This window comes from Chrysemys picta, chromosome 9, assembly GCF_011386835.1.
Source record: "Chrysemys picta bellii isolate R12L10 chromosome 9, ASM1138683v2, whole genome shotgun sequence".
NCBI classification, from domain to species: Eukaryota; Metazoa; Chordata; order Testudines; family Emydidae; genus Chrysemys; species Chrysemys picta.
This window is the reverse complement of record NC_088799.1, coordinates 77,931,769-77,947,138: the sequence shown is the minus strand read 5'-3', so window position 1 is coordinate 77,947,138 and position 15,370 is coordinate 77,931,769. Positions and strand designations below refer to the sequence as shown.

General features: G+C 37.5%; 1 protein-coding gene and 1 long non-coding RNA gene across 2 annotated transcripts in view; one reads left to right on the top strand and one right to left on the bottom strand.

Moving 5' to 3' along the window:
- Nucleotides 1–10,515, top strand: part of TBX22 (T-box transcription factor 22) — a 26,482-nt gene extending 15,967 nt beyond the window's left edge. Inside the window, exons 6-9 of the mRNA XM_065556526.1 lie at nucleotides 262–426; nucleotides 1,231–1,295; nucleotides 1,570–1,655; nucleotides 6,006–10,515. Coding sequence (XP_065412598.1) covers nucleotides 262–426; nucleotides 1,231–1,295; nucleotides 1,570–1,655; nucleotides 6,006–6,613 — 924 coding nt within the window. The 3' untranslated portion in view covers nucleotides 6,614–10,515. The remainder of the gene's footprint in view (nucleotides 1–261; nucleotides 427–1,230; nucleotides 1,296–1,569; nucleotides 1,656–6,005) is intronic.
- LOC135973426 (uncharacterized) lies at nucleotides 8,935–15,370 on the bottom strand. The gene is made up of 2 exons (XR_010590250.1): nucleotides 15,165–15,370; nucleotides 8,935–9,231 (listed from the first exon to the last, which is right to left on the bottom strand). It is a non-coding gene; the product is annotated as an uncharacterized LOC135973426 (long non-coding RNA).

Here is a 15,370-nt window from a genome sequence, read left to right as displayed (position 1 = left end):
CAAAATGGACGGACACACACACACATACACACACACACGAATCTTCCCAGAGGCGAACGCAAATGCGAGTTTACTAACGCGGTGTTCAGAGTCAGGGGGAGAATTGATTTCGAGGCAGTTGCTTCAGCTCGGGGAACTGGAGCAGGCGGGAGCGCCTTGGCTATTGCTAATGGGAGAAGAATTTCAGTCGGACACAGGGGTTCTTGTCCCTTTCTGTGCGGAGGGGAGAGCTGCTCACCCTCTTTTCCTTGTAATTTACAGATTATCCTGCAGTCCATGCACAAGTACAAACCCAGAGTGCACGTGATTGTGCAGGATTCCAGATTTGATCTGGCCCAGATCCAGTCTCTGCCAGCGGAAGGGGTTAAAACCTTTTCATTTAAGGAAACCGAATTCACCACTGTAACGGCTTATCAAAACCAACAGGTAAAGCGGCCCCGGGAACAAGGAGAGCTTCACCTTTGCTGGATTCCTGGGAAACAGAACCGCAGCTGGAATCCTGGATTTTTAACTTTGTTTTTTATTATTAATTTTGAGCATGTTCCATAACACACGCTAGGATATATTGTGGCCTGTTACTGCCAGTTTACGCAGGGCTGGTATTTTCAGTAAGAAATCCCTGGAGATTTGCTCTCCCCAGGGACTTGACTACAACAATAATAATAATAACTAATTGTATTTAGAAAAGGCCTGATGCTGCGAGGTGCTGAGTCCTATTCCTATTGACTTCAGCACCTTGTAGGACCGGGCACTGCTCTCACAGACTGCCACAGCACTAGGGGAGCTAGGCGGTGCTTTGTAATAAACAACGCGGTACAATGTTATGGAAATAGCATTAAAAACACGTGCACAAAACTGCAGATAAAATAAATAGAAGGGAAACTTGTTTAGAAAATATCAAAGGGAAAGGAACTCAATCTGCGTGAGATTAAGGAATCATCATCATAATTAATTAATAAGTGCTGCTTTAAAGTGCATAGGGAGGGAGGGATATTTATAATAGAAACAATTGCCATATTTGGGCCAAATCTTGTCCTGTCGTTCCATTGAAGTCAACAGGGCTATATGGAGGATCCAGGAAAGCAGATTTTAATCTAAACAATACAATTCAATATAACAATCAGCAGAAGTGAGGAAAGCTATACCCCTGTTATATAATTTTAATCCTACTTTCGCCTGGTTTTATTTACTCACTACAATTATTTGATTATTGTAATTTTTAATCTGTAGATTACCAAACTGAAAATAGACAGGAATCCCTTTGCTAAAGGATTTAGAGACCCTGGGAGAAACAGGTAATTTTTATAAATTGTCATCCACAAATTCTATACATTCTCATGTGTGTAAAAAGATCTGTGCTCTATTTCTTATTACTTTTAATTTACTATTTTAATTTTAGATTTGAAATGACTTTGTTAACTGACTGGAAAGAAAGACAAGAGAATGCTTTAGAATATTTATGTAATCTTTCTTTATGAACGATATCTAGTAAGGCAGGAAGTCCGCAAATGTAATTCTCTGCAGGAGCCATATCCACCAAGTCACTGAATTCCAAGTTCTACTTTATAGGGGAGTGCTGGATGGACTTTTGGAAACATATCCATGGAGGCCACCACTTACTCTGGATTTTAAGACCTTTGGTGCAGAAACCCAAGGTGAGTTTCGAATGTTCAAGTGGTTTCTAAAGTGTAAACAAAATTAAGCGTAAAACAGAAATAATCTAATTGTTGTGCATGCGTGAAATGACATGACATTAGCAGGATGCCATTCTAGGTGATGGCACTGTGATTAAAGGATTAGAATTAAAATTTACTGCCTCTGTCCTTTCTTGATGTTTATGCTTAATAACAACTACCTAGTTGATTGTTTCTGTGAGCGAGACAATATTTTTACATTAACTCTTTATTCATTTTCAAATCAAATGACATTGAAGAATAAATAAATATCTAAAAAGGACAAAAAAGTAAATATATTAAGTCAATAATAACAACTCGTTTAGGGACAGCTACCTCAGGCCCTGATCCTGCAAAGAGCTGTGCCCAGGAGGATCCTTGCACCATTTCAGTGGGGCTCCATAGAGGTGCAAAATTCCACCCTCCTGGAGTTTATTGTAGGTTTGAAGCCTTAAAGACCATCTGTCACATTATGTTTTATCTGGTGACTAAAGGCCACCTTGAGATGCTTGAGTTAATGCCATCATATTTGAACATGATGGTGGTGGGGCATCTTCAGTGAAGGACCCTTTGCTATAAAATTCATTCCCTCTGCTGGTCTGAGCTCCACCTTTTTGGGTGTGAAGTCTGTATTCTTACCATGATAATGTGTCAATTAGTTAATTATTAAGTGCTGTAGTTAATGTATTTTAGCATTGTGCATAAACTTAAAGATTTTGATAAGTCCATGTATTAAATCTAAAAATAAGAGTACATACAATAAAATAAATATTACACAGAGGAAGTGAGTAGATACCAAACAACATTCCGTAGACCTAATTCCACATACCTTATGCAAGAAAGACTCCTGTAGAAATTAATTTAAGGAGTATGAAACTTGCCCCATGAACATTTTAGTAATGCTTTAATGTCCACTAACCATTCAACTGGAGCTGAGAATATTGCAGGATTCACACCTATAACTTGTATGAAAAAATAGTATTCAGCTATTTTGGAGGGATATTTAGAATAGGTTTGTTATTTTGCTATCTTGTATGGATTTTGTGACATTTCTTGTGATTGTCCATTCCATTTTAGAAAATTATCTTGAAATAGGATCATAATAATATCTAATTATATTTTCTATGGTTTGCTACTATTCTTTTTTGGATAAACAAAATCCAATGCTTAAATAGTAAAGAATATGATACAATATGTAGAAATTATCAATAATAAGACATTTAACTGCTGCAAAGCTGCAAATAAGTGTTGCAAGATTTTTCAAATAAAAATTATCTCCATTGAGAAATTATTCGTTTGGAGCCCAATCCTGCAGAATTTACACAGGCAAAATGTCCACTGGAAGTTTTGCTTGAAGAATGTCTGCTCATAGAGCCAGATGAAAAACTGTGACTCTACCACTGGAAAACACTTAAAAAAAAAAAAAAAAAAAAAAGGCTATGCTTACCAATTTAACACAGTCATTTACCTTATGAAAAATTTGAAGATTTCTATATTGTGGCATATACATCCCACATTATCTCAAAATGTGAATGGTTTCTACTTTATAAGATCAAGAACTCAAGATACATAGATATAGAGGCTACACACATAAATACTGTATAGAATTAATGATGGTGTGGGATGTTATAAAAGCTTTTTCAGCATGAGTTTTGGATGGCTGCATTACACATAAGCGGCCTTAAGCAAAAGATAGCTAATACTGTTCAGAAGTTTGTAATGTTAGAAATAGTCCTAGAGGAGATGGATTAGTGGGCAGAGTGCAGGCAAGATGGTAAAAGGTGCATGATAAAAGCCATTTATGATGTGCATTTCATAGAAGTGCCAACTTTCATGGGTTTTATTGCTAGTCCCACAATATTCAGTGTTTTTCTTAATGGCCAATTTCCTGGCCATATGAACATATCTGAATCTCAGCTTTCATTTAAATAAAAATGAGTTTCTAGACATCTTGGTGGTGGAGAAAAGCTTGAAAACACACATCCTAAGGGCTTAAAACCTAGAAGGCAAATGATTTATTTAAAAAAATCTCATGGTTTTTCAAGACAATGTCATGACTTTTTTGGGTCCAACTGACTTTTGAACAATTGGGCTGAGAATACTGATATCACCTTCACTTATATGCTATGGGCACACACACACACACATACTCTGATACATGTACGCACAGCTTGGTCTAAATACCCATTGTATTCAATGGGAATAAGATCAGGTCTAAATATTTGCACTGCAAAGAAAGCTAAGTGACCCAGGAAAAGTTTTTCAGTGACTTGTTGCGATGATTTGCTATGCTCTGCTTGCATTTCTAAAACACTGACAATGTGTCCATTAGCTACTCCTAAATAGGACTTGAATTTTTTTTGTTAATAATTTAACTAAATAATTTCAGAACATGACAAGGCCATCTAGTCTAAACATGCCTACATAGATCCATCAGAACTGTAGAGCAGCTTACGGATGGGCAAGAATTTTCACATTCCAAAAGTTAATAGACCTGCCAAGGAATGGTGCACTACTAATAGTGACACACATAGAGCGCAGACAAAATGAATACTGTAGATGCTGAAAAAAATCTCAGCAACAATATATTTATGGTACCTAATAAAAATGCTGAACCATATTTGCAGCATTATTTTATTCATTTCCCACCCCACAAAATCCAAAGATCTATTGGAAACCATTTTATGTACATTTTAAGGAGCATTTTAAGTTTATAATAATATTTTACACACTGTCCCCGACTTAGCTGCATTGAGACGACTTGTGCAAGTTTAGATAATGATCTTGCCATCACAAATGTGATCTTACATTGCTTAAATTGCCCCTAAAACACTATAATATTAATGAGAATTAGAGAGGAGGAGGAGAATGGGTCCTTTCTGTTGCCTGCTCCCTCTCCCATTGAAATCAATATTAAAACAGCAATTGACATCAGTGTGAAAAAGATGAAGCCCTTAATGTGCAAAAATATGCCATCATTCCTGTAAATACATACATGATATGGTCTGCAGTTAATCCGAGAACAAGAATAGTTTCTACATTGCATCACTTCTTAAACTTTCACATTATATCAGTCTCATACACTGACAGCAAAAAGTATAGAATATCAAAAGATTCCTCATAGACCATTACATATAAAACCTGACCAGATCATGTCTTGCGTACATTAATTTGAATTATAGTGTAAATGAAAAAAGATCCTAAACATGCCACAACCATTTTACAAATGTGACAAAAAGCAACTGGGGATATTTTGTTTTTTTCCATGACAGCATTAATACATATAAATAAATGAGAAAAAAGTAGATCCAAAATTTTGTGATATAAGGTGCAATGGAGCTGTGCTAATACATCTGCAGGAGAAGAATGGGGCTTTTAAATGATGCCATCTTAAAATAATGTCAGCTTAGTAACAGGAATACACATTGCTGAAAACTTGTGCTGAACAATGGCATTATACACCAGTAACCTAATAAATGTAAAATAAGTGGATGCTGTTTTTCTAATAAATTTATGAAAGCACTCATTGATCCACTTCAGAAAATAGGATGTTAAATTGAAAAGAACGTTTAAAGTTGTTTGAGAAACAGTGACTAAAGATGTCTTATAAACTGCAGTGGAAACTAAATAAAATGAGTTAATTCCTGTGATCAGGGGTGCAAGGCAAAATCGCCATCAATGCTGAATAAGAAGTATTTCTATTGTTATATGTAAGGACAATCCCTGGAAATCACGAGGAAAATAGAGCACATTGAAATGACACTGTTCATTTATAAACAGAAGAAGAGAATTGATTATACATAGAGGCCTGATTCAACAAGGTATTTAAGAATGTGTGTGAGTTTCAGCACCTAAGAAGTTCCAATCAAGTTACTGGGACAAAAAAAGAGAGATGTTAATGATATAACAAGATATGATCAATATACAGGATGTTGCTTAATACTGTTAATTCTGTACTAAGATATGTACCTATACATGTCAAGAGAATGTAATTGTAATGTCTTATTGTAAATGACCCAAATATTAATAAATAAAATCTTTCCCCGTTCCTGCCGCAAAAAAGTTAATGGGAGTAGTCACATGTTTACATACACATGCATGACTACCTTGCTGAACTGGGGCCTAAATAACAAAGATTTGATGCATAATTTATGGATGGCTGGATGGATCTTGCCATAGTCCTGCTTGCAGAATTCCCTTTGGAATCAGTAGATATTTAGATGAAAATGATAGCAGACTATATTGACTTCAGTGTGGTCAGGATTCCACCCATAATTCTTATTTGTTAACATCCAATAGCATCATTTTGATGACTTTTGCTTTCATTTTTAGATGGGAGTTCTGGTTCTTCACCTACAACCTCAAGTGGTGGGACGCCATCTCCTCTGAACTCCTTGCTTTCTCCATCTTGCTCACCTCCTACGTTTCACTTGTCAGCGAGCAACATTGGAGGGTCATGCCCTGAAACATATCTACATAATCTCAATTTGCCCCTTTACTACAAGATTTGTCCTACAAGCCTTTTGAGACAACAGTCACTTGTATTTCCAAGCCACGAAAAACTGGGAGGCACTCCACATATTTTGCCCCACTTCATGATGGATGTGCCTGTGCTATCTTCCCTTGGCATAACAAATCTGAAAAATGGTAAATCTGAAGACTTAACTGGGCAGTGTCTACAAGTACCCAATTCTGCTAATCAAATGTTGTATGGATTACATGCATCTGGAAACATTTTCCCATCAAGTCCCATTGCTCGGGAAGCACTTAATTGTTCTTTACATTCTCCATATGGCTTGTATGGTTATAACTTTTCTATGCCATCTAGACTGATGAACGCAACAAGCCATTTCAAAGTGAATGACAGCATTCCGACTTCTTTTAGAGATGGCAGATGTAATCATTCTATCTGGCATTCAGCAATTAACCATTGCCTCTAATGGAACTATATAACGTTTCTAACGCAGTGACATGTAAGCAAGTCTTTTCTTCAGTCGTTCCCAAAGGTTTGCTGATTATTGTATATAAAGTGCCTCATAATACAGGAGTGACCTGCCTCGATATTTAACGTTTCATATGCAACTGTGTTGTAAAAAATGTTCTGAGCATGGGGGACAACAAAATAGCCAACAACAGAGAGATGCCTTTTGGTAAGCGTTATTTATGTAATGTTCATAGGATAGGCGCAAACTTTACATTCACCCTTTTAATATTTGCACTCTGCAGCAGGAATGAACCTCAGCAACTAAGTATAATAAATACACAGTACTTTAAACATTATTTTCATGAAACTCTTTATCTAGCTTCCCCTTTATTATCTTGAAGATGAAGGGCTAGCTTCTGCTCATCTTACTTGAGTTGTCCTACTGATGTTAATGGGACTATCTGAGGCCCTGATTTAGCAAACTGTCCCTATTTAGCTATGTGCTTAAGCCCATGGTTAAGACTTATTGACTTTATGGGGCACACTTCGAGCGAAGCAAGCATCTTGCTGACTCAAGACCTGAATGAACCAGCTTAGCAGGATTTGGTCCCAAATCTAAACATTTGATGTTGAAGGAAGCAAAGACTGACCGACAGTCCAAGGGCTTGATTATTCCTGGCCTAGAGTGGTGGGGAAAGGGCATCTGATGAGAGAAGAGTTCAAGGTGCCTTCCTGTGCCTGTGCCCCTACACAGCACACTCTGCTCATTGTGCTTTCCTAAGGACTCCACTAGATAATGCTGAAAGTGGCACCAGCCCATTCCAAAGTGGGCAGGGAGGACAGGGCAGGGCCATGTCACCCTTCATGTTGGCCAGCTGGTCCCATATAAGGGGAGCTCAGGATGCAGATCTCAGAACTCCAGGAAACATTGAGCCTAAAAGTGAGACAAAACTTTTCCTGAATCACTTGCTGGGGGAGTGCTCATCTGCATTTCCTCCAACCCCTCGGGGCATGAAGGAAAATAGGAATTGCCAGACTGGGTCAGACCCATGGCCCATCTAGTCCATTATCTTCTCTCTAACAGTGGCCAGCATCAGGTGCTACAGAGAAAGGTATAAAAAACCTACAGCAGGCAGATATGGGGTAATCTGATGCCATAGAGATCTCATATTGATCCCTAAGAGCTAGCGATTGACAAACTCTGAAGCATGAGGTTTTAATTCCCTCCCAATTTTTTTTTTTAGCATTAACTGTTCTAACTCTGGATAGTCGTGCTACCCATGTAAATATTCTCCACCACGCAAGGGCACAATAGAACACTAACAGTAATCCACAATTGGAGGCATGATATTTATTTTTCTTTATTTGATGTATATTCAGGCCCTTCCTGAAGTCAGTTGATTTGTACATCTAACTCGATATATAATAGACATTTGCAGAGAATATTTGACAGGAATCAGACAGGTTGTGGAATTAGAACTAGAGAGAGAGAGAGAGAGAATCCTGAATTTACAAACATAAAAATGGTACTACATTGCAAATGCACGTGGATTTAAGAATGAAAAGTTATTGGCAAAATTCTATTTTTACTCTCATTCATAAATTTTAGTGAAACTAGACAAAAACAGGAGCAAATGCTGTTTAAATAACACAGTTTGAAGATCTATTGTCATAGGACTTTTCTAAAATGCAAATGCATTCTGGAGATTGGTAGCTTTAACATTTCCTGCTGGTAGAGCTGTCTGTGACCTATTCACACAACTCTCATATATATCAATAAGAGATGAGTGCTTAGGATATACATAACTCTGTTAAATTGATATCAAAACAGTTAGTAATATTGGAAAAAGGAGAATATCTGCGTTCTAATGTTATTTTTTAGCAATGTCTAGGGTTTTGTTTTTTAATTAAAAGTGAAACATTGCAATGAAGCACTGTTTATAACCAAATGTCTTACAACCACCTTCACCTGCAATGGGACAAACCCTGACTGCTTTACTCACGTGAGTAGTTCCATTGAAGACAATGGACCAGATTTTGCACATTTGTATCACAGAGATCAGAATATTGGTTCATCAGGACTGCTCACGAGAATAACAGGAGCAAGACATGGTCCTAAATCTTGACTAAATTACTGGGGGAGCAGGAGGAGGCTCTTCTAGATCAGTCATTTCTTTCTGGGTGGATGCAAACGGTAAATCCCAAATTCCACAATAACAGCAGTGATTAAATAAAATATTACAATCATGATAGATTTGAAGTTGTGGAACAAAATTGGTATTTGTCCACTTAAAAGAATTGATTGAAACCTAAGCTATAAATTTTTGGCATAGAAGACTTTATGAAAAAGTATCATTTAAATCTGGATCAAATAAATTATATTTTTATTTCCTAGAGCTGAGCGAACAATTTGTCAAAATCACCTTCTTTTTCCATTCACAGAATGTATGATGTAAACAGAATATGATTTCCTCAAATGTATTTGTTATTTGATTAACTTTTCTCCACTTTTCTTTTTACCTTTTAAAATGAGCAATCTGACATTGGAGTTGTATTGTTTAGTTATGATCATTCTTATGAGTCACGTTATATTGTTTATGGTTCCTGATTGGATATGGATAATTCAGGTTCCTGCTGTGAATACAAATGGAAAACAAATTTAAAATGAAGTTTTTCAGAAGCAGGCAAGCATAACTTTTGTGTTCCTTGAGCATTCCAGGAAAACCCAATCATGCAATTATTTGCAGAGAGCAAAAAGGGGAATGCAAACATCGCTAATCGATTGTTTAACATGAATATTTATGGGACATTTTTGTTGTGCTCATGCAGCGCAATGTGGTGGTGCAATTGTTGGCAAACTCTCAGTGACTATCAGATACTTCAGCTAAATTCAAAGGTACATTTCATTGTGCACTGGCAACATCTAGTATGAGCCAAAACCTATTCACCTTACTCCCTCCTAGAGCGACTTCAGTGGTATAGCACAAGGAATTTGGCCCACAGAGTGAATATTCAGTACAGTGAGCCAAATTTTGTTCTTGGCTACAAGTGTGGAACTCCACTGGCTTTACCCTTCAGATCCAAACCAAAGGAAAAAGTAGATTTGTTAGATGTATAAAGGATAGAATAAGAATAAGAATAAACTCTGTATCAAAAGGCAAATAATATAAAGGCAAGATGTTAGGATGTAGATGATGTGAATTTATTTTACTGTTTTTTTTTCTCTCCTCTTGCGCTTAGCTCTTAATTGTATAATTGCAAACACCAGTTCTGCTCCCACTGAACTTAAGGAGAGTTTTACTAGTAATTTAAATGGGAACAGACTCAGGCCAGTTCACTGATTCATGAGACCTCACAAAGGGGAGTGGAGCATTCTCTACCATTTACTTGCTGTGGTGGTAGCACTGTAAACAATAAAAGGAGCGAGGCTCCTGATCTGACTCCCACTGAAGACAATGGAAAACCCCCATTGACTTCAGTGGGAGGCTATGAGTGGGCTTCAGGGGTTCTAACTCACAGGGCCACAGGTATGAGGTACTTACAGAACCAGACATTGGTATGAACAGTCTTATCCAAAAAGGAATCAACACTTTGAGTGAAAGTGTCTGGAGAATATTATGCACTTTAGACATACTACAAAGGTGAAGGAGAAAAGGCTTCTGACTGGCGTGATATTAAACGTATGATTCAAGAACCCCATGAAGTACTTTTTAACACACCTCTGTTGAGCTGTTTCTAAATGTAATTCTGCTATTTGCTGTTCCACCAAAAAGTTTTATGGAAGTTTGCAGATTTTGACTCTGCGGCTGGACAAGTGAGTAATAAGAAATACATAGACAAGCCAGGCACCGAGGAGGGGTGGGAGAGGGCAGGAGGAGAGAGATGCCACATTTTGACCTTTATATAGCAAGCACTGTATAGGCCTTTCAAAAACCTAACAGTTGATCAGACTGAAATAAATGACCCAAGGTTTTCGACCTGTGGCTAGATGTTTCTGCTTAGGTGGCAAAACTCTGACTAACTATTCCAGATCTGATTTTCTTCTCTCTTACACCAGTTATGCAACATTGGCTTGAATGGGATTACTCTTGATTTACATTGGTATAAATGAGAAGAGAATCACGTCCTTTGATTTTAGAACATCTAACATATTTTTTCCATTTCACTGAACATTCCATTTCACATTTCATTGTTCTCTCCAGCTCCATAATGATTCTTTTTAAAGAGTCACCAGTTTATGACAATAGCCTTGGGAATTCTGGCCCCAAATCAATGAAGGTGCTTAGTGAAGTCCACTAACATGGCACATGCTGGGCTTATTCCGTGTACAGTATAGCTATTGGAAAGGATGTGATTTGAGCTTCCCTGTGAACAGTTGGAGGACATTTCATAATCCGTGGAGTCCATGCAGGTCAGAAAACCAGAATTCCAATCAGGCTGTGAATAGCTAGCCAAGGAGACAGTATCCAGATGCGAAGGGTCCAACTTTTGATAAATTGGGAGAGTGCCAAGCGGAGCTAACAGCTACATTTGTAATAGCCATGATGGTATTTTTGCCAGAATTTGAACACCATTGTATATATGGTTTTGTTTATAGTAGAAAAGCTATGTCCAAATGATCAGTGATGACTTACAAGTTTCCTTTTAGTCTTACCGTTTTAAACTGCTAGTAGTGATGACTGAGTGACAGAACATGAGAAAATAAATCACCACCATTACTTCAAATATTAATAATAATAAATCTTTTTTTTTAAATGTGCAAACGGAATGAATGACAGACAACTTCAAAAGGACCATATGTCCATAACATGCAGGTGTAGTCTATATACTGTACCAATGAAGTTCTTTTCTTTACTATTATGTGGAATATATGACAAGTGCAAAACTTCCAACTTTCTAGCCTTCGTCAGTGGATTGAAAATAAAATAAACATAAAAATGCTGTGTGGGTGAATTAAATAGGGAGGGAAATACATTTCTCAAAAGCTGAAACTTATTCCACAAATTAAAATGTTGTTAATCCAACCTCAGATTCAAATCTATTCAGAAATATCTTATTATATTTACAGTACTCAGTGAATTGAATTGACAATATTTAAGCACTGTTTTTGTACTCCACTTTGGAATATGCTACATTTGTGTTTAGAAACCTCTTCTTCAATGAGACAAAATAACAATAGTGTTTGTGAATCCAACTGTAGTTTACCAGTTGGTTTCACCAGAATTTAATATGTTTACTGGCTATGATTAAAATAAGCCAAATGCATCGTTTGGACATTGGTGGTAGTTGCTTTGATATAAGTGCCTTAGTATATATTTAATCTTCTGAGGTTTGGGCTGCAATTAGATGATAATTTGTATTAAAATTATATATACAAACCTGGATTGGATGGCAATATAAAACAGACAAATAAATATATAAAACACTTGAAACATATCCAGTATTAAACGTATTTACATGTGTGGTTTGGGCCATTTCAGACATGCTGTTCCAATAAAGTTATAGAAAGGAAAAGAGCTAGTATCACTTCCTCCAAAAGTTTCAAATGTTCATGTTTACAAATTTGTACTGCACATTAATATGTAAACATACCGTATTGGGAACAGATGGAGATACAATATTTACATGTTCTTTCTTCATATATATATTATATATATATATATATATATATATATATATATATATATATATATATATATATATATATATATATGCTGGTTTTGTCTCTTAAAAGCACCTGAAAGATGTACTATTTAAAAAAAATATGGATGCAAAACCAGCCAAATCATACCACATTAAATTGTTATTTTAATTTTCTTGTATTGCGGTCGTTTATTTGTCTAATATATGGCCTCGTTTTTTTTATTTTCCTTCAATATCATTTTGAAGATCGTGTGTACTGACAAGGATAATGATCAATACTGACGCTTTTCACCAAACAGAAACAAAATCTTTGTATGGTGCCTATGGGAAATGGCGCTGTAATTTGAACATTCTGAAAAAGATAGCCATAAATCAAATCGAAATATTATTATTTCACAAAATGAAATGGCCTGACACTTAAATATGCAGGGACTATATATTGTAATTATTTGTATTGCAGTAGCATGAAGGAGTTCTTGTCATGGACCAGTACCTTGTTGTGTTAGGCGCTGTACAAATATAGAACAAAAAAGATACTTCCTACCCCAAAAAGCTCAAAATATAAGAGACAACAGATGGATACAGACAGATAGGGAGCACCAGGAAACAATGAGACAATACTGAGCTACATGATTGACAGTGGTCTCAGGATACCAACTGCTTAACCATTAGCAAGTTTTCAGTAGACATAACTGCAAAGGAGAGTTTTACAAAGGGATCTGAAGAAGAACAATGATGTAACTTTGGAGATTTTCAAGGGGAACCCATGTCTGAGAGGCAGCATGGGAAAAAGCACAAAGATGCTTGTTTGCATATTTAATAGGAGGTCCGTAATAGTTGGCTTTACTGGCTGAGCAAAGGCAGGGTCTGACATCTTAATAGTGTAGGAGATTATAGGTAGCATGCAGATAAGATGGGGATGGAGTGGATTTTTATTTCAATTTTAGGTTTTGTCTTTTTTGAAAAAGACTTTAAGCAACCTAGCCCTCTGATTAGCTCTGTGTATCTCTGTATAGCTGGGCATCTCCCTACTTGGTGGACAACTTTTTATTCTGGTGATACTGACATAACTGTGATGAGCCCAGGCTCTCTTTTGGTTTCCAAGAGATGAGGCTTCTGGCAAAGCTTACTCTGGGAGGAACCCCAACTCTGGAATTTGCTCCCCTATTAATGTGAAAGAGCCTGTAAAGGGCATGCCGCAAAGCCCTTTCCCCCCGATTTTCAGGGTGGAAGCAATTTAATGAAGACTGGTACATATGAGTAGGGTGGTTTGTTAGCTTAAATATTTATTATCTGGTTGGCAAGCTCTGATTGGGAATGAGTGGAAGCTGCTGGTTTTATTTCTGCTTTTAAATATTTGCTGTAAATATTTAAATATGTAAATATTTGCCAGAAATGCCTAGATCTTTGGGCCAATGCTTCCATTGTTTTGTATAAATTAAAAATGACATAAAATATAAAATAAAGTATATAAGATATGAACATTAATGTACGTAACACATAGGGCTTGGGTACTCAGCACCCTGCTCATGGGTTGGGGAGAAGAAATTAGGCCATTTCACAACCCCTTGTGTAATTTCATTGCCCACAGTCTATTTAATCAGGCTGGGTGCAAGGATTGGGCCCAGTGTGCATGTTTTTGACAGGACTAGCACAAGTTAGAGCTGCTCAGAAGGAAATAAGACTTTACCTCTTAACCTGAGCCTCACATCTATTCTGATTTTCAGATGTAATAGCTAAAGGGTTAGCTAGGTATTTCATCGTAAATAAAATTTGTGAATGAATATGTATTAGATCCTTAAACTTCAAGTAAAGTGGATTTTAAATTGATTTCAAAGTGGATTAAGATTGAGGATCTTGTAGATGCCTTTTGTGAAGAAATCACTTCAATATATGATTCCAGGCAAACCTTTTATTTTCAGAAGAACCCATGATATTTGACGTACATCTCTGTGCCTCAGTGGACTAATCATTCAATTCTGAAGAAATGAGTTCAAATCCTGATTTAGTTCATAAATGAAAATGAATTTGAGTGTATCATTTTATTCCCCATTTGTGCATTTCATAAAAACACTGACTGACTGACAGCCTTTGCTCAAGGAAGGCCAAAGACCTGAATTAAGGGGCTATTGCAGGTCATGACTGTGATGCATTGCCACAGTAGTGAAGGAAAGCTTTTACAACCTCAGCTCACAGTATGCCTGCCAGCCACCTCATGCCTGTGAAAGTAACTCCCAGATTTCATCCCTGAACTTAACTATGAAAGAAAAGCATTGCGGGAGTTGAAAATGAAGTACAGCTGTGAGGCCTGAGCTTGGGTCCTATGTTAAAGTAGTCTGATCATTTTAATAATGCTCTTTCTACTCTCTTTCCAAACAACATTCAGGTCATTCCTGAGAACTCTTTAGAGCACAAGCACCTAAAATAACTATAATCTATTTTGGAGCCAAGGTCTTCTATGATGTTTCCAAAAGGTACTAACATGCCAAAACCAAGTCCAGTCATGGAAAGATGTCCTTATTCAGCAGCTATGCTCTACTGCAGTGGTTTTCAAACTTTTTTTCTGGCAACCCAGTTGAAGAAAACTGTTGATGCCCATGACCCAATGGAGCTGGGGATGAGGGTTTGGGGTGTGGGAGGGGCTCAGGGCTGGGGCAGAAGGTTGGGGTGCAGGGGTGAGGACTGCAGGGTGAGGCCAGGGCTGAGAGGTTTGGAGTGCAGAAGGGGGCTCTGGGTTTGGGGGGGTGCTCAGGGCTGGGGCAGAGGGTTGAGGTGTGGGAGGGGGTCAGAGCTCTGGGTTGGGGGTGCAGAGTCTGGGGTGGGGCCCAGGATGAGGGGTTTGGGGTGCAGGAAGGGGCTCTGGGTTTTAGGGGGGCTCAGGGTTGTGGCAGAGGCTGGGGCGTGGGGCTGGGGCACAGGCTTACCTTGGGCAGCTCCTGGTCAGCGACGCAATGGGGGTGCAGTAAGACTCTACTGAGTCACAACCCTCCTACTTCTGCAGCCACCTCACACAACTTTGCTACTTCGGCACACTACACTGATTCTGCAATCACACAGTTAAAAAAATAACTTATTTTTTTGTCCACAATTTATAGTAATATAAACATGAATAGGAAAACAACTTATTTGT